We start from the raw sequence: 17,860 nt of genomic DNA, 5'->3' as shown, positions 1-17,860 counted from the left end.
AGGATAGATCATCTTTTCTGTCTGATATAAGGCAAATGATAAAAGATGAGATCAAAGGTTCTAATCCAGTCGCTCAGCCGATGGCTATAGCTCCTGCTCCAGAACCAATAATAAATCCTCTCCCTCCTCCGCGGGTTGATCCTCCTGCTCCCCCGGTTGAAATCTCTCCTGCATTGGTGGTTCCAGGATGTTCGGGATCCTCAGTGTCTTCTATTACATCTAAAAGACACAGGTCTCCCTCTTCCTCCTCAATATCTGAAGTGGAATCAGGACAGGTTTCTGATTCTGGGGTTAGATCCGAGGCTTCGGACACCCAGGAATCAAGGAAGAAGTATTTCTTTCCTTCTGAACGGATTTCCCCTTTACTAAAAGCAGTCAGAACTGTGTTAAGTATCGAGGATAAGGAGGAGGAGATCTCTGCCGCAGATCAATTATTTGCGGGTCTTAAAGCAAAGAAGAAATTAGGTTTTCCCATTCATAAAACCATAAAAGAACTAATTTCAGATGAATGGAAAAAACCTGAGAAGAGGATGTCAGTTCCCTCAGATATCAGGCGATGTCTTCCCTTTGATTCTGAGGAATGGGAGGTCCCTCTGGTGGACGCCCAGGTGGCGAAAGTCTCAAAAAAGACTATTATTTCATTTGAGGACTCCACACAACTTTGCGATCCTTCGGATCGAAAGGCAGAGAGCTTATTGAGAAAAGTCATGGGAGACAGTGACTTTTTCAATCAAAAACAATATAGCCGCTACCTGTGTGGCCAGAGCATCGCATGTCTGGGTCAATCAATTAGAAGAACATCTGAGGAGCAATACCTCAAGAGACAAAATTATTGACTCCCTTCCTCTCCTAAAAGATGCCATTGGTTTCTTAGCAGATGCCTCAGCTGAGGCTATACGGGTCGCGGCAAAAGATGGAGCCCTAATTAACTCGTCCCGAAGGGCCTTATGGCTGAAAGATTGGAAGGGAGATAATATCTCTAAATCCAAACTTTGTGGATTACCCTTTGAGGGTAAATATGTTTTTGGGTCAGCCTTGGATAAGCTTCTAGAAAAATCATCCGACAAGAAAAAGGCTCTCCCAGAGGAGAAAACCCAAAAGAAACAGGAGCAGACTCAACGTCCTAAATATCAGGACAAATATAAAGTGAAATCAAAAAGAGGCCGTTGGAGCTATTTCAAAGGGGGCAAGAATTCTAATATTTTTTTCAAGCCCTTTGATGGAAAGGACAAACAATGACATAGCTCCAGTCGGGGGGAGATTGTCCAAGTTTTGGGAGTCTTGGACACAGATCACAAAAAATCAATGGATTATAGATGTAATCCGAGAGGGATACAGGATAGAATTTATCCAATCTCCTCCCGAAAAGTTCAGAATCTCCCAACAATCCTCTCCATCCCTTCAGTTGGAACTTATTCAAAGTGTGAAGAACTTGATAAGCTCCAATGTAGTGATCCCGGTCCCAGTGAAGCAACTAGGGAGGGGACACTACTCGAATCTATTTTTAGATTCCAAGGCCAATGGGACCTACAGACTCATCATCAACCTAAAACCTGTAAACAAATATGTGAGATACAGGAGGTTCAAGATGGAGTCAATAAAGAGTACAACTCCACTAATCCCAACAGGCGCCATGATGGCGTCAATCGACTTAAGAGACGCGTATTACCATGTCCCGATACATCCATCCTCCCAAAAATACCTAAGGTTTGCCATCAAGATGGACGGGAGGGTACAACACTTTCAGTTCTGTGTCGTTCCTTTCGGGATCTCGTCAGCTCCACGAATATTCACCTGCATCATGAGCGAGATAATTTCCTATCTACATCTGCAGGGTATCAACGTGATTGCCTACCTAGACGATCTTCTTCTAGTGGCAAACTCTTCACAAAAGCTTCTAGAGGACCTATCTCTTACTAGGAATCTCCTTCTCTCGCTGGGATGGTTCCTGAACGACAAAAAATCAGACCTCAACCCAGGTACAGAAAAAATCTTCCTGGGAATTCTTCTAAACTCAGAGAAACAGATGTCTTTTCTCCCATCAGAGAAAGAGGTCGCCATCATGGAGAAGATAAAATTGTTCCGCAGGAAGGGAGCATGTCGTATCAGGGAAGCCATGTCAATTCTGGGGTCAATGACCGCATGCATTCCAGCAGTACCATGGTGCCAGGCACACTCCAGACCTCTGCAGTTCCAAATTCTCTCATCTTGGAACAAACAGAAGTGGGGACTAGACAAGATAATGAAGATTCCGTTATCAGTCCGTCAGTCTCTGAACTGGTGGTTAGACCCAGTCAATCTGAGGAAGGGTGTTCATTGGAACCCAGTTCCAAAGAAGATTCTTACTACAGACGCAAGCATGTCAGGTTGGGGTGCGAAGGTGGACTCTTTTCTACACCAGGGCACTTGGTCTCAGGAAACAGCCGGAAGATCATCCAACTACAGGGAACTCCTTGCGGTATGGATGTCCTTGCAACAGGCAAAAGATACCTTGCAGAGATCTCATCTTCATTTCCTCTCGGACAATATAACAGTGGTTGCGCACCTAAGACACCAAGGGAGCGCGAAACAAAACTCCCTCCGATATATCTCGGACAAAATATTCAGGTGGGCGGAAGAGAACCTCCTCTCACTTACAGCTACTCATCTCCGGGGAATAGAAAATTCCCAGGCAGATTATTTGAGCAGGCATGTCCTATTGCCGGGGGAATGGAGCCTGAAGGATTCAGTCTTCAAAATGATTACGGAGGAGTGGGCTCACCACAGGTGGACCTCTTTGCGAACCACAGGAACAAGAAGACAAAGAATTTCTTCTCCCTTCAACCAATTGGGAAACCATTAGGAATAGACGCATTAGCTCACCCCTGGAAATTCAACCTGGCCTATGGGTTTCCACCTGTTCCCCTAATACCCAAGGTACTACAAAAGATCCTAAAGGAAGAGGTGACAGTAATATTAATAGTCCCATTCTGGCCCAAAAGAGCCTGGTTTGGGATACTGAAGAAGATGGCCCTGGAACCTCCTCTGCTTCTGCCGTCAGATCCGGACCTTCTACATCAGGGTCCACTTCTCCACCCAGGACTTGCGAATCTAAAACTTTCAGCTTGGATCCTGAACGGGAGATGCTTAGAAGCAAGGGGCTTTCAGATACAGTAATTTCTACCATCCAGAATAGCAGGAAACCAGTGACCTCAAAAATCTATTTGAAGATTTGGAAAGTCTTTAATTCCTGGTGCCCGACTAAACCGCCCTTTTCTGCTGATCCCAACATCCCACTTATTCTGGATTTTCTTCAGGCAGGCCTAAACAAAGACTTAAAACCAGCCACCCTCAAGGTGCAGATTTCTGCTCTATCGGCAATCTATGATTCCAACATTGCTGACAACAGATGGGTGAAAAGGTTTATGAGGAGTGCAGTCAGACAGAATCCTCCCATAAAAAATTTACTTCCCCCCCCTGGGACTTAAACATTGTACTTGAAGGTCTGACTCAACGTCCCTTCGAGCCATTATCAGAGTGTGACCTAAACTTTCTATCATACAAGGTCGCTTTTCTTGTAGCAATTGTGTCAGCAAGACGAGTAGGAGAGATGCAGGCATTTACTATTAGAGAACCCTACTGCCTGATCCAGGAAGACAGAATCATTTTAAAAACAGATCCAAATTTCTTACCAAAGGTAGTAACGTCTTTTCACAGATCTCAAGACGTTGTTCTTCCCTCCTTTTGTTCTTCTCCAAAAACTGACCTGGAACAAAAGTTCCATTCCCTTGATGTAAGAAGAGCAGTCTTACATTACCTCAAAGTATGTGAACCTTGGAGGAATGATCAATCACTTTTTATTCAGTTCCAAGGAAAAAACAAGGGCAAAAAGGTGTCAAAGGGCGTGTTAGGCCGCTGGATAAAAAACGCTATAATTGAAGCCTATAGTCTTCAGAATTTACCATCCCCATTGCTGGTCAAAGCCCATTCCACCAGGGCTATAGCAACAACATGGGCAGAGAAGGCATGTGCATCTATTGAACAGATCTGCAGAGCAGCCACCTGGTCTACTCCACATACCTTCACAAGACACTACCGGCTACAGCTACAACGCAACGAAGACCTTGCGTTTGGTAGGAAAGTTCTACAAGCTGTGGTCCCTCCCTAAGGTAATTTGTTGGTATTACTCTTGTGGTGCCGTTGTGAAGGTGAGGAGAGAAAGACGTATTAGTCTTACCGGTAAGACTGTTTCTCCGAAACCTTCACGACGGCACCAACATCCCCCCCCTGTATTGTATGTTGTATTAATGTACGATACTCACGTGGTGCTAAAATTGGGTTATAATGCACTGGTGTCTAGGGGAAGGGGAGGGGCTTTTAACCTCTCGCTGTGTGCTTTTCCTGTCCCTAGGGCAAGAGTTAACTCCTGTGGTGCCGTCGTGAAGGTTTCGGAGAAACCGTCTTACCGGTAAGACTAATACGTCTTTTTATGTGGTTGATCATCTGACTTGTTTAATATGCCACTGACTTACTGGTATCAGTTCGTAAGTCATAGTAGGGCTGGGAGGAGGATTGCCAGGCTGTGGCACTTGAGTAGCATGGCCCCATCTCCTTGACCCTTCACTCAAGAGAAGAGAAAATATGTGTGGCAACCATCATCAGCCCATCCAGCTGTGTGCAGCCCTTAAAGGGGTTATCCAGCGAAAATCTTTCTTTCAAATCAGCAGATATCAGAAAGTTATATAGATTTGTATTTTACTCCTATTAAACAATCTCAAGTCTTCTTATACTAATTAGCTACTATATGTCCTGCAGGAAATGTTGTTTTATTTTCAGTCTGACACAGTGCTCTCTGCTGACATCTCTGGCTGAGACAGGATCTCTGTCTCCATTTTCTATGAATCCCCATAGAAAACCTCCCTGCTCTGCACAGTTCCTGCCTCGGCCAGAGATGTCAGCAAAGAGCAATGCCTGCATGACATATAGTAGCTAATAAGTATGGGAAGACCTGAGATTTTTTTTTTAAGAGAAACAAATTAGAAATCTATATAACTTTCTGATAGCAAAAGATTTTCGCTGGACAACCCCTTTAGGCCTTATTCCCACACTCTGTGCACAGTCCGTATATATGGATGGTGTGCAACACAACAGATTACCTGAACTCCTGACATCATGTATCATTTTGATGCCGGGGAAGGGCCGGCGTCAGCACAGGGCTGACTTGGGCAATTGCCGGGGCCCACAGGGCCTCTACAGGCCCAAAGTGGGAAGGGGTCAAGTGTTCTGATGTTCAGCCTGATCACTGTAGGGCAGGGTGAGCAGCTGAACATCAGAAAAGAGAGAGAGCAGGACCTGTTAGCGTCCTGCAGAGAAAGGGGGATGAAGGTTCTGATCACATGACCCGCAGGCCCTCAATACTACAGTGTGGGGATCGGCCCAACAGCGAGGAAGAGGGAGAAGACTGAGCTGTAAGTGCTGCGTGTGTGAGTCAGTAATGTGTGCGTGTGTGTGTCAGTCAAGTGATAGTAGATGTATGAGGGACCCGCTTAGGCTCTGTTTTGCCCAAGGACCTGCTGCAAACCTAGAGCCAGCCCTGTGCCGGGGGCTCCTAGACAGTTTAAATGTTTGCAGTGCTGTACTGACACAGTTGCGTAGCTGGGTCAGTACAGTCATGTAAAGATTTAGATTGTTTTGGAGCTCCTGGTATCAGTGATACATGATGCCGGATATTCCATTCCATTGCACTGCACACCGTCCTGGGGCTGACATTGGGGGTGGTGGTTGTTTTGCAAACTGGGCAATTTAGGGCATCTATAGATCATGGATAGGAGTGCATTGGTAAAAGCCTGTAACACACAAAAATGAACCTGACAGAGCTTGGGCGGGCAAAGAAGCTGTCTTCTGCAAGCTACAAGCATACACACTAAGATACTACTGTCTGCCATCCTAGCGTCTTATGCATCCACATAGTAAATTGAGTTTATTATATGGATGTGTATATGTGTGTATATATATATATATATATATATATATATATATATATATATATATATATATATATTATAGTGTGTGTGTGTGCAGTTGCATTCTCATTTAATGGGAAGATCTTGTCCAAAAGTTATACTGACATATACCACGGCATTCTGGCAACAGACACATTGAGGTCAATGAACTAAGTGTAGTCTACTATTGATTGTTGGGACCATCTCCAGAACATATACTTTTATTTTGTAGGATTTATTGTGCAGAAGAGCAGAGGATGGCGCATCTAAGTGTATTGTATATGTTCTGGAGTTGTTTTTTTTACCACAGTGCACTATTTTGTAGGAAATGCATTATATGGCTGTGCTCTAATCAATAGAGCAATTGTTTACCAGCTAATACATGTCAAAATGGCGCTATTTTACAGCAGTTAGTGCAATTCCAGTAAAATAGTGTGATTTTTGGATATTTTTGAGACTGCACAATTTGTTTGAACTTGAAGGCAATAATGCATACAAAAAGGTGACATGTAGCTTTTTTTTTTTATACAGTAAGTCATGTCGGAGCAATTGTAATGTTATCCAGAGATTAGGAGACAAATGAAGGGTAGACTGAGTAATATTTTTAATTTTTGCATGGATGTCCCTTACAGATGGTGAAACCCCGGCATCCTCTTGGCCTGTCTGGTGAGGCCCAGGCATTACTTTGCTCTGTTGGGAGAAACTGGGAGACGTTCTCTAGCACTGGATGCAGATTTTCCCAACACCTAGGAAGGAGAAGCTCTAAATTTAAAGGCAGCCGGCTGATGAGACGACTGCTAATGGTGCGTTTACACAGACAGATTTATCTGTCAGATTTTGGATGCCAAACCCGGGAATGGATTTGAAAAGAGGAGAAAGCTCAATCTTTCCGTTATGACCTGTTCCTGTTTATAGTCTGTTCCTGGCTTTGTCTTAACGAATCTGTCAGATAAATCTCTATGTAAACGCACCATAAGATAATGAAGTGCTTCCCTGGGATGACTTCACCTTTTTGCTATTTGAAAATAAAAGGGCCAACATGGGTCGTGTGGAGGTTGTGATTCCATCAGCATGGCTGCTGTCTGACCGTTTCCATTAATATGGCAGGCTTCTTGTTACCTGAAAAAGAGGCTAAAATGAACTCTCATAACCACCAGGGGTGCCATGAAAAGACAGATACGGTCAATTGCCGAACTAATGGGCATTGGGGCAGCATCAGGTTGGTATTAGTAGGGTAAAGAACATGGGTTTTCTCATCCTATGAAGAATCTTGGTTATACTAAATAGGGGGTACCCCAGGTAACTTTTTTTAATTAAAAAATAAAAAAAAAGGTCCCTCTGTCTATCATAACGAGCCAGATACAATGAAATTGTAATGTTACAAATTTAGAGACGGTCACATTAAGTTCACCGGTACGGGTATGTCCATGCAATGCAAAATCAGTGCAAAAAATGACCGTAATTGTGGGACGTGGGAATAAGACTTTAATGGCAAACACAGCTGACATTCCCTTTTAGGTACTGCAGTGGCAGGGCAACAAGGAAGTACATATTTGGGGTAAGACAGTGCAAGTACATTCTCATTCTAGACCAAGTCCTAAAAGAAACTTGAAGGGATCTATAATGATAATGCAAAGTTGTATTGGAAATGCAACAGCTGAGACATCCATATTATCTAAATAAGGGTCATACAGGAATACAAAACAGTCTACACATTTCAGCATCTTCCACGCCTTGTTCTCAACTTGAGTACTCAGTTGTGAACAAGGTGTGGAAGACGCTGAAACGCGTAGACTGTTTTGTATTGTTATGTAAAGATTTTTCTAATAAAGAAGCTGCTCTTTAATCCGAGAATTGGGTGCTGGACATTCTTCTCTTTTGCATATTGGATCCTTGCCCCGGGGCTTGCCGCACACCATCTTAGATTTGCTAGCTGGGTGACCTGACAATCCACTTACTACTAATACAAGAATGTGGGTGCATTTGGTAAGACATTTAGAGTGACATCTTGGGGTATATTCACACAGGAAAATCCTGCATGGTGTCTGATGCGAAAAGTGCTTCAATTTTGGTGTCTAAAACATCACTTTAGAAAACTTTGCCCCCATTGACCTCAAGAGGAGGCGGGAAACCTTATGAAAAAGCTGTAATGGTTAACCCCTGAAGCGCCCACTGAAATGAAAAAAGGTTTCAGGGACAGCCACCCCATGCTGACATCAGAGAAAGCCATAGTGGAGTGCTACACACAGCCTATGTGAATGTACCTTTACAGTGGCAATCTGGCCACTGATGTACTTAGTGCAGGGCCTAAGGTGTGCATGGCACAGGTAATCTATCTTTGGTGTTTTTGGGGGGGATTTCTCAGTCTAACTCCAACTTCTCCGGCCCTGCACATTACAGGTTTTGCTTGAAGAATTCCTTTCAGTAGGGTATGTCTTCTATTAACCATGCTCATTGTCGTTGTAGTTAATCAACACTTTTTAGATTTTTCATTCAGTTCTCAAGTTTCAGACTCCATTTACATATTGTGATAGAGATTTTTTTCTTTGCAAAAAAAAGTATGTCATGCTCTAGTTGTGGTTAATTTTTTCAGTTTTCATTGATTATGAATAAATGTAGAAGTATTTTTCTGTGTATTTACAATGCAGATACTGTGGAGAGTTTTCTGCAGTGTGTGAACAGTGTCTTACTCCCCTTCTACAGGAAGAGGCATTCCAAGTAGCTCCAGAAACTCAAAATAAGAGAAAACCCAGGGTCTGGAGATGCCTTGGGTCTGGTCCATGCCAACAGATTCCTTCAGAAGTCCTCGATTAAACTGCAGCTGTTGCTCCAGAGCTGCTGTTTGCCTGTGTAGATAAATACTGTTTTAGTTTTCCATAACCGTATACAATTCTTATTGAATCACACTAGTTGTAGAAACTCAATAACATATAACCACTACTCTGTATAGATGTAGGATTAGCAGGTGCTGACACCCTGGCACACACTTGTAACTATGTACAGGGAGGGGGTCTGAAGCTTGTCATCAACCATATGCAATATGCAACCACTCTGCAATGGGCCCTTTCCAAGGGCCCCCATGTTGCTGCATGGTCTGCCTTTGTGGTTCCCACGCTTGGCCTTTTAAACCTTGGCAAATGCACATCTGACTTAATATAGTAATACTGTCTTTTATTTAGACACTGTAGGCAGTTGGGTTTGGCAGTCTGAACTTGAGCCAAGGTGCATGATAAAACAGGCACATCTTTTTTTATATCACCTATTGGTTTGCAACTTTTTTTTTGTTTTGGCCAAATCTTGGCGCATTGTGGAGTTTCAAACCAGAAACCAAAACACAATAAATCTGCTGGGGGGTAGTAATGGTGTAAATTGAGTTTAGCATGTTTAGAAAATTATATCTGCCCCCAAAGTATTCAATCACATAAATTAGTATCATCTAGAGACCTGCATTTTCTAGAAATGTTTGTAGTTATGAGGCCTGAGAAGCAGCAGGATCATTGTCCACCATGTTTACAGACTTACTTGGCTAACAGTTGAGCTTGTCTCTGTGCTTCTTCCATTATAGCCCTAGCTTCTTCCTCTGTCTTCAGTCTCCTTTCTTCTGCTTCCCGTCTCTCCTGTTCCTCTCTTTCACGCTTCTTTCTGAGGTATTCCTCTCTCTCCTCCGCTGCCATTTCTAGAAGTCGCATACGTTCTTCTGCTTCTAAACGCTCTGCTTCTTTCTGTCTCTGACGCTCCAGCTCTGCCAAAATTGGAATATAATGTTAGGGTCCTTGGTTGGAGAGATTTAATTACTAGAGATGCGCGAACCTGGAGCATGCTCGAGTCCATCCGAACCCGAACTTTTGGCGTTTGATTAGCGGTGGCTGCTGAACTTTGATAAAGCCTTAAGGCTATGTGGAAAACATGGATATAGTCATTGGCTGTATCCATGTTTTCCAGACAACCTTAGAGCTTTATCCAAGTTCAGCATCCGCCACTAATCAAATTCCGATCGTTTGGGTTCGGATGGACCCGAACCCGGTTCGCTCATCTCTATTAATTACTCCTCGGCTACTCTTTTACCACTGTCAGACCTATCAAGCAAGTACAATACCCAAGGCAAGCGCTCCTTAAATTAAAAAAAAAAAAAAAAAAAAAAACTGGAAAATATTCCCCACTTCTGCTGCTAAAAGTATACCTGTCATTTCAGGTAAAGTTTTAGGAATAGCTGGGGGGTCAGCTGCACACTATACACATCCCCGGGGGGGGGGGGCAGCTGCTCACTATACACATCACTGTTTATAGATGTGGAGTAGCACTATTTATGGCTATTATATAACTCACATATGCCACTTTTCAGCAGTTTTTCTTCCTGCAGAGTCTCCATCTCTAACTTTCAGTTGTCCATGAGGTAGTGGGTGAAGCCCAACCTTTATGGCTCCATTACACTGCACACAGAGGATATTCTTCTTTGTCTCTATAAATACCCCAAGAAGCAGAAGCATGGAGGGTATTACAGAGCAGGAGTAAACAGATGTGAAGCAAGCCCTGGGGGGCTTACAAAGTTGGCTTTTATGTAGCCTCTTTGCTGTCTTTATGTCTGCTTCTGCTCCTTGAACTTACTCCCCCTCTAAACTACCTTTTCACCCCTCCCCTCTCCATGGAATTGTATGGGCAGTATATAACCTGATCCCTCCCTCAAAGAAAACACTGTATTAAATTTCACTGTATTAAAAGAGGGTAATGCAAAGGAGCTTCATAAGAAGAAAAAGAAGCATTTTCTCTGATAAGCTACAGTACACATTTTCATACATTCATTTGTACGATTGAATTATGCAGTGTTTGCTAAATGGTGGTCACTTAAACATATTACATATATATTATATTCATTCTGTCTGTGTATCTTTACACACTTACAGTCTACACTACATTCTCTTCTTACCTATTCTTTCCAACTCCTCCTGCTGTTTCCTTCGCTGGATTTCTTGCAGCTTACGGCGGTATTCCTCTTGCTGCTGGCGTTCTCTTTCTAGTGCTTGCTGTTGTAACTGCATTTTGCGAACCCTCTCCTGTTCCTGGCGCTGCTTTTCTTCTTCCTCTTGGTTTTTCCGTAGACTGTGGGGACAACAATGTAGTGATTAATGGTTATCAATGCTGATGCCTATCAATTGACTGCTTTATATGTATAGTATGAATATGCAAGTCCTAAAAGGGGAACTCCACATAAGGAAAATTTGTTTTCTCTTAAAAGTACATTAAAAGTTATATTGGTGTGTCTATACAATGTATTACCATATCTGTGCGGTTCTGCCACACTAGTAGCTGATATAAATCCAGAAAGTGAAGAAAAATGGCCTCTGTGCCAATTCACATTGTCTCCCACTGCTCTCCCACCATAGGACACAACGATTCCATGCTTCTGTCTCAAATTGTGTGTGTTTGCTGAGGACAGGCTGATGATGCAGACAGGGGGCAGGGTGTGATGTCACAGGAGGCTTGGCTGGATCCCCCAATCCCCTGAGTGGTTCACCATCTCTGACCAGTCAGAAACAGGTGCAGCAAGGACTGTGGACTGTGATGAACGGCTGAGGGAAAGCATTGCATTTTGGAACCAGTACTGCATTCTGGGAACTGCTCAACCAGGAAGTACAGAAACACAATACAGAACAAAACCCCAAAAACAAATGGATTTTTAGTAGTTTCAAAACTGGGATAGATAGGTAAGTAATGCTATATGCTTCTGCAGAAGTTTCATTTTTTTAAACTCTACCTGGAGTTCCCCTCTAACATTGCAGTGCTTGTCTTTATGACATGACATAACATACATGTTAAAAGTTTTGATTGGTAGGGTTATAGGTGTTGGAACCCTCAATAGTAACTAGAATGAGTATGAAGAAGAGCTTAGACTTTGACATTTCTTTTTAAATAATAGTGACACTTAAACCATACAATGTGTAGAAAAGAGTACAAAAGTAGAAGAAAAGTAAGAATTGTAGTTCCCAATGTAGTGGGATTAAAGGGATACTAATTCTCTTTAAGGAGAGGGTCATAAAGACGTGTGGAGACCCAAAGGCCATTCCTGCCAAACCAAATATCTCTTGATAAGGAAAATTACCCATCTGCTTGTTCAGGGTTATTACCCCTTGTCAGTACGTAGCAGGTTGTTCGCTGGCTAGTTAGAGGACTATTGTAATTGGATCAAAAGGATACTAATTCTCTATATCCCTAGTAGAGATGAGTGAACCTCGAGCATGCTCGAGTCGACCCGAACTTTCAGCATTTGATTAGCGGTGGCTGCTGAAGTTGGATAAAGCCCTAAGGCAATGTGGAAATCATGGATATAGTCATTGGCTGTATCCATGTTTTCCAGACAACCTTAGAGCTTTATCCAAGTTCAGCAGCCACTGCTAATCAAATGCCGAAAGTTTGGGTTCGGATCGACTTGAACCCCGAACCCGGTTCGCTCATCTCTAATCCCTAGTCAATTTTCTAAAACTCCTTGATGGAGTAAAACACTGACTTCAAGGAACAGAAAGTGATGTGAGAGCTATTTTTTCTTCCCCCCTTTTCAGTACATAAAATGGTTTAGAAAAATTCATATAGAGTGCAAGGACCACCGTACTCTTTCAATAACTTATGTCTGAACAATTGTTCGGCTGTCAGTTGTATCGAACCACCCTTTCTCCACAGACTGGGACGTTCCACACAGTCCTGTGGAAGTGGTCACCCGTGAGTTTCCATCACGGCTACATCATCCTACATCCTACCCTACATCATCTGTCATTGATCGTTCAGGATGACCCCATACACGCTAGGTTTATGGCCGAACCCGCCACAATGGCAGGTAGTCTATGGGGACCTTAATATAGTCCTTAACTGTACAGTTCTAAGCTTGCCATGATCACAAGCCATAAACTGCTGCTTTACCAAGGAAATGTAAAGCCATACAATAGGTACTTTAGGTGAGGAAGGTTCCCAGTTGTGTGCTAAGTGGAGATCTACAAAAACTATACTAACCGTATTTCCTCTGCTCTTCTCCTTTGCTCTTGTTCAAGCTCATCCTTCATTCTGTCCAGTCTTTCCTGCTGTTCCTTCTCTAGTCGTAACTGGTCCTCTCGCTCTCTTCTTTTCCTTTCTACCTCAAGTCTTCTCCTCTCTGCTTTCTCTGAGATCTCATGGGCTCTTGATGACCTCCTCTGACGGACAGAACTGCTAGTGACCTAACCAACAGGATAGATGATAATTTAAAGGTGTATTCCACTCAAACATAACTTTTGATATGCTGCTGTCCATGGTGAGACTAACAATTCCTTCCATACTTGTTATTATCTATTCAGTCTCCTTCCCCCAGTTCTGAGCTGCTGCTTTCTGCTAAAGATACAAAAATCTGTGTTTCAGCCTCTCTCTGTCTCCCCCTCCTCCCCCCTCCCTTCTGAGATGGCTGATGTAAACAATTCTCTGGCAGGCTGTATCTGCAACATTGTAGCTTCTTTGTAATGCTGGGAGGGTTATTTTGAGGGTCAAGTTGCTGATGATATCCCCATGATTAATCCTCCCAGCATTACAATGAAGCTACAATGTTGCAGATAGAGCCTGCCAGGGACTTATTTACATCAGCTGTCTCAGAAGGGAGGGGGAGACAGAGAGAAAAGATTACACACAGATTTTTGTGTCTTCAGCAGAAAGCAGCAGCTCAGAACTGGGAGAAAGAGACTGAATAGATAATAACAAGTATGGAAGGAATTGTTAGTCCCACCATGGACAGCAACATATCAAGTTATGTTTGAGTGAAATACAACTTTAAGACCAAAGACGATACCTATACTAAAGTTACAAGTTTTATAACTATGCAATTGTTTTCATATTTTCATCAAGCACCTATGACATCCACCAATATTATATGTTCTTCACACTATTTCATTTATTGTTCATGCCAACCAGACTCTGATTAGTGCCAACAAGGCAAGTAGATAAATAGCCCAATGGCCACCAATGTGTTTGGTTTCTAAGGTGAGGTTCACATTAGAGACGAGCAAACCTGCCGAGGTTCGGGTTTGTACGAACCTGAACTCTCGGCTTCTGACTGCCTCTGTCTGCCCGCTCAGTGGAGAGGGTGGATACAGCCGGAGGACGGCCTGGAAAACTGGGATATAGCCTATGGCTATGGCTGTATCCCAGTTTTCCAGGCGGTCCTCCGGCTGTATCCACCTTTTCCACGGAGCGGGCAGACAGAGGCAGTCAGAAGCCGAGAGTTCAGGTTCATACGAACCCGAACCTTGGCAGTTTAGCTCATCTCTACTTCACATCTGTATCAGATGCTCTTTTTGGGGCCTCTGTGGTAAATTCTGTTTAGCAGGGGTAAGGAGAGCTGGTCAGTCTGCTGCACCAATGGAGCCCGATTGACTTTGGTTTTTGACTGGTGTCTATCAATTCACTTGATATTAACTAGACAAAAAATAGTGTTGACTATGTTTTTGTCCAGCTATTTAAATTAATTTTGCATTTGAAGCTTCTGATATCAAACTCTATGGCTAGGTTTAAATTTGTGTCAGAGTTCAGTTGATATGAACCATATGGGCTATGCATAAACAACTTAAAGTGGTTACTGTCATATTTTTTTTATTTTTATTTTTTGCAGAAATCAATAGTCCAGGCAATTTTAAGAAACTTTGTAATTGGCTTTATTAGGCAAATATGCCATTATCTGCATTCAAAAAGCTTTTCCCCAGGCCCCCCCTCCCTCCTCTCTCTCATTCACTGCTCATTATCAGGAAATTGGGTCTTGTTGCATCAGACATGCCCCTGTCTGTTCTATGGAGAGGGGAGGGGGGAGAAGGGAAATTAGTCGGCAGCATAGAGCAGAGAACAAAGGATTACACAGCGGGAGCTTTGAGAAAACCTCTATTCAGAGGTCAGTGCTGACTTAAAGTGACACTGTCACCCCCTTTGTGCATTCTGACATCTCTACACAGGTGTAAAGGGTAAATTTAGCGGCTTTCATACCTTATTTCCTATCATACGTCATGGTGCTTGTTCCAGTAAAAAAATCATCTTTTATCAACTGCAGATTATGTTAAGTGGGCGGGGCCTTGAGGCATTAGTGCAACTTAGCCCCGCCCTCAATGCCACCGTTGGCCCCGCCCCTCACCAACCATCGGAACAGGCTGGCCTAAAGGTCTAGGCCCCACCCCCTCTAGGTCGACCCACCAATGGCCGCCAAGGGGGTGGGGCATTGTTGGCATTGTGGGGCAATGTTGGCATTGTGGGCGGGGCTAAGTGGTGCTAATGCCATGAGGCCCCACCCACTTAACATAATCTGCAGTTGATAAAACATGACTTTTTACTTAAACAAGCACCATGACATATGATAGAAAATAAGGTATGAAAACTACTAAATTTACCCTTTACACCTGTGTAGAGATGTCAGAATGCACAAAAGGGGGTGACAGTGTCACTTTAAAAGAAGATAGCCCAATGTAGATGTAGCTGTAAATTAACTCTTTGTTGTCCTGTTTAGCTGCCTCATCTCCCTCCACCCCTCCCCTCTCAATAGAGAACAATGAAGACAGGGGGGAGAGGTTTAAACTGCTTTCTCATGATAAAAATGCATTTTTCGGCTAATAAACCCAATTACAAAATTTCTTAAAATCTGTCCATTGATTCCTGCAAAAAAATGAAACGACAGGTACACTAAAGTAATAGCAGCTTAGCTAAGCTCACATAATAAAAATTAGACTAATGTATACAATGGTATTTCATCTAAAAGCATTTTTTTTTTTACCTCTGACGTTTCACTATTGTCATTATCATCTTCATTGGCTTGGCCTGTGCCTTCAAGGGTGGCAGTCACCTGCCCTGAGATCTGGTTGGATGTCTGGGGCGTTACTCCTGATTTGGAAGGAATGTCTTTGGGCTGTGTTGGAGTTGGGGTTCTCTCACGATATTCAATGACTGCATAAGAATCTTCACTTTCTCTCTCTGTATCATTGTCCTCTTCTTGTATCTCTTCAGCTGTGTCCTGAGTTTCATTAATGGTTTCTTCCACCTTCACTTGCTCTAAATCTTTCTTTGGATAAGAGATTTTGCTTTCTTCTTTTTTATTTTTGGGCTGCCCTGTAAAGTACAGTGCGATCACATCAGAATAGAAGACAAAACATAGAAAGGTGTCAGATAACTGTTCTAGCACTATGTATGGAAAACCAGCCAAGGGAGTCTGCCAGCTGCAGATACTCTCACACAGATCACACTACACATATAAATGATATATCACTTAATGACTTATGACTTATAATGACTTATATCCCTTAATCCCTTTTTCCTGAGGAGCACAAGTGTCCAGGAAGTACCCTGACACCCCTGACATCTTGGACCTCTTGCTATATTTGGAGCCATTCTTTTGTGGCTTCTCTGTAAACGGCATGTTAAGGCTATGTTCTGACAATGTAAAAAAGGGGCAAATAACGTCCTTTGTTGCAAAACAACAGCCGTAATTAATGTTCATAATTAGAGGTGAGAAAAGTTTTCAAAAATTTGGTTTGCCAGGCCAAAAATTTACGAACATTTGGTGTAGTTTTGGTGCAATACTTACCTGTCCGTGCTCCCCTGGTGTCCTCTTCTGTGTCTCTGGTGTCTTCAGAGGCCTTGAGCCCTCTCAGCACTACTGACTAAGGGAATGTGCACACTGAGGAAAAGGCAAGGAATTTGAAGCAGAATCCGCCCATTATTTCCGCTGGAAATTCTGTAAAATATGAATAGAGGAATGTCCCATTGTGTTTAATGGGATTTCCTTTCAGTTGTTCACACAGTAGAATTTTCGAGCAGAATTTGCTACCGCGGATTCATTTTCCACCCCAAAGTATTGACATGTCAACTCTTTGGGAGGATTCAGCTGGAGAAATCCTATAGAAGTCAATGGGCAGTCTGCCAGAGCTGAATTGGCAAAGAATTTCAAACAGAAAATGTTCCTCTTCAATTCCTCAGTGTGCACATACCCTTAAGGGCCTATTACACGGGTCGTTTAGAGGAGCAAACGAGCGCTCTCAGCGCTTGTTTGCTCCTCGTTCCCCGCTCGCTGCCGCCGCTATTCAGCGTGGCGGCAGCAAGCGGGTGAGTGCGGGAGGGGCGGTGGGGAGCTGCAGGGAGGCTCCTCGGAGGATCGCTGATCGTCCGGGCAGCCCATAGGATATAGCAGCGTCTGCTGCCGATGCTCCTATTCAACGGAGCGCCGGCAGCAGATCGCTGCTATATCAGTCGCTTGTTTTTCAACATGTTGAAAAACAAGCGACTGCAACGATCAGCCGACATGAACGATGTCAGCTGATCGTTGTACTCTATTCCACGGGACGATTATTGTCCGTAGCGGCCGATATCGGCCGAATACAGATGATAACCGTTCCGTGGAATAGGGCCTTTAGACGGGACAGCACAGCGGCCAGAAGGGCTGTGACCCTTCAGACAAGAGAGACAGCTTGCTCAGCCAATAACTGGCTGCTACGCTGTCCTGTCTCAGTCAGTAATTGGCTAAGCAGGCTGGAGGTGGCAAAAGACAGCAGAGACACAGATTAGGGGAGCATGGACAGGAGAGCAGATAGGTTCCTCCTCCCCTCGCCCCTCAGAAATGTCTAAAACAAATAACAGCTAAAATGGCCGTTATTTGCCCTTTTTCTTACATCGTGGGACCATAGCCTAAGGATGGAATTCTTAATTACTTTTTTAAAAGATTACACTAAATCCTATAGGTCACTTACCAGCAAGAAAAGCGGCTTTTCCTTGTTCTCCTCCAGCTTTCTGATTTACTTTCTTGGCTGGTGAAGCTTGAGCTTTCTCCGGTTTTTTAGCCTTTTCACTTTTGCCTTTCTTTTTTGCCTTCCCCTTTGTTTCTTTAGTCTGTAGAATTA

General features: G+C 43.3%; 1 protein-coding gene across 5 annotated transcripts in view; it reads right to left on the bottom strand.

Annotated features, from left to right (window-relative positions):
• Positions 1 to 7,287: 7,287 nt before the first annotated feature.
• The window catches only part of KIAA2012 (KIAA2012 ortholog), a 124,074-nt gene continuing 113,501 nt past the window's right edge, over positions 7,288 to 17,860 (bottom strand). For all 5 annotated transcript variants that reach the window (XM_069983293.1, XM_069983298.1, XM_069983295.1 and 2 more), the window contains exons 23-28: positions 17,711 to 17,849; positions 15,745 to 16,076; positions 12,981 to 13,183; positions 10,906 to 11,078; positions 9,504 to 9,723; positions 7,288 to 8,827 (exon numbers count right to left, since the gene is read on the bottom strand). In XM_069983293.1, coding sequence (XP_069839394.1) covers positions 8,668 to 8,827; positions 9,504 to 9,723; positions 10,906 to 11,078; positions 12,981 to 13,183; positions 15,745 to 16,076; positions 17,711 to 17,849 — 1,227 coding nt within the window. In that variant the 3' untranslated portion in view covers positions 7,288 to 8,667. The remainder of the gene's footprint in view (positions 8,828 to 9,503; positions 9,724 to 10,905; positions 11,079 to 12,980; positions 13,184 to 15,744; positions 16,077 to 17,710; positions 17,850 to 17,860) is intronic.

This window comes from Dendropsophus ebraccatus, chromosome 9, assembly GCF_027789765.1.
Source record: "Dendropsophus ebraccatus isolate aDenEbr1 chromosome 9, aDenEbr1.pat, whole genome shotgun sequence".
In the NCBI taxonomy this organism is placed as follows: domain Eukaryota; kingdom Metazoa; phylum Chordata; class Amphibia; order Anura; family Hylidae; genus Dendropsophus; species Dendropsophus ebraccatus.
Note: the sequence above shows the minus strand (reverse complement) of the source record. Positions and strands in the feature narration are given on the sequence as shown.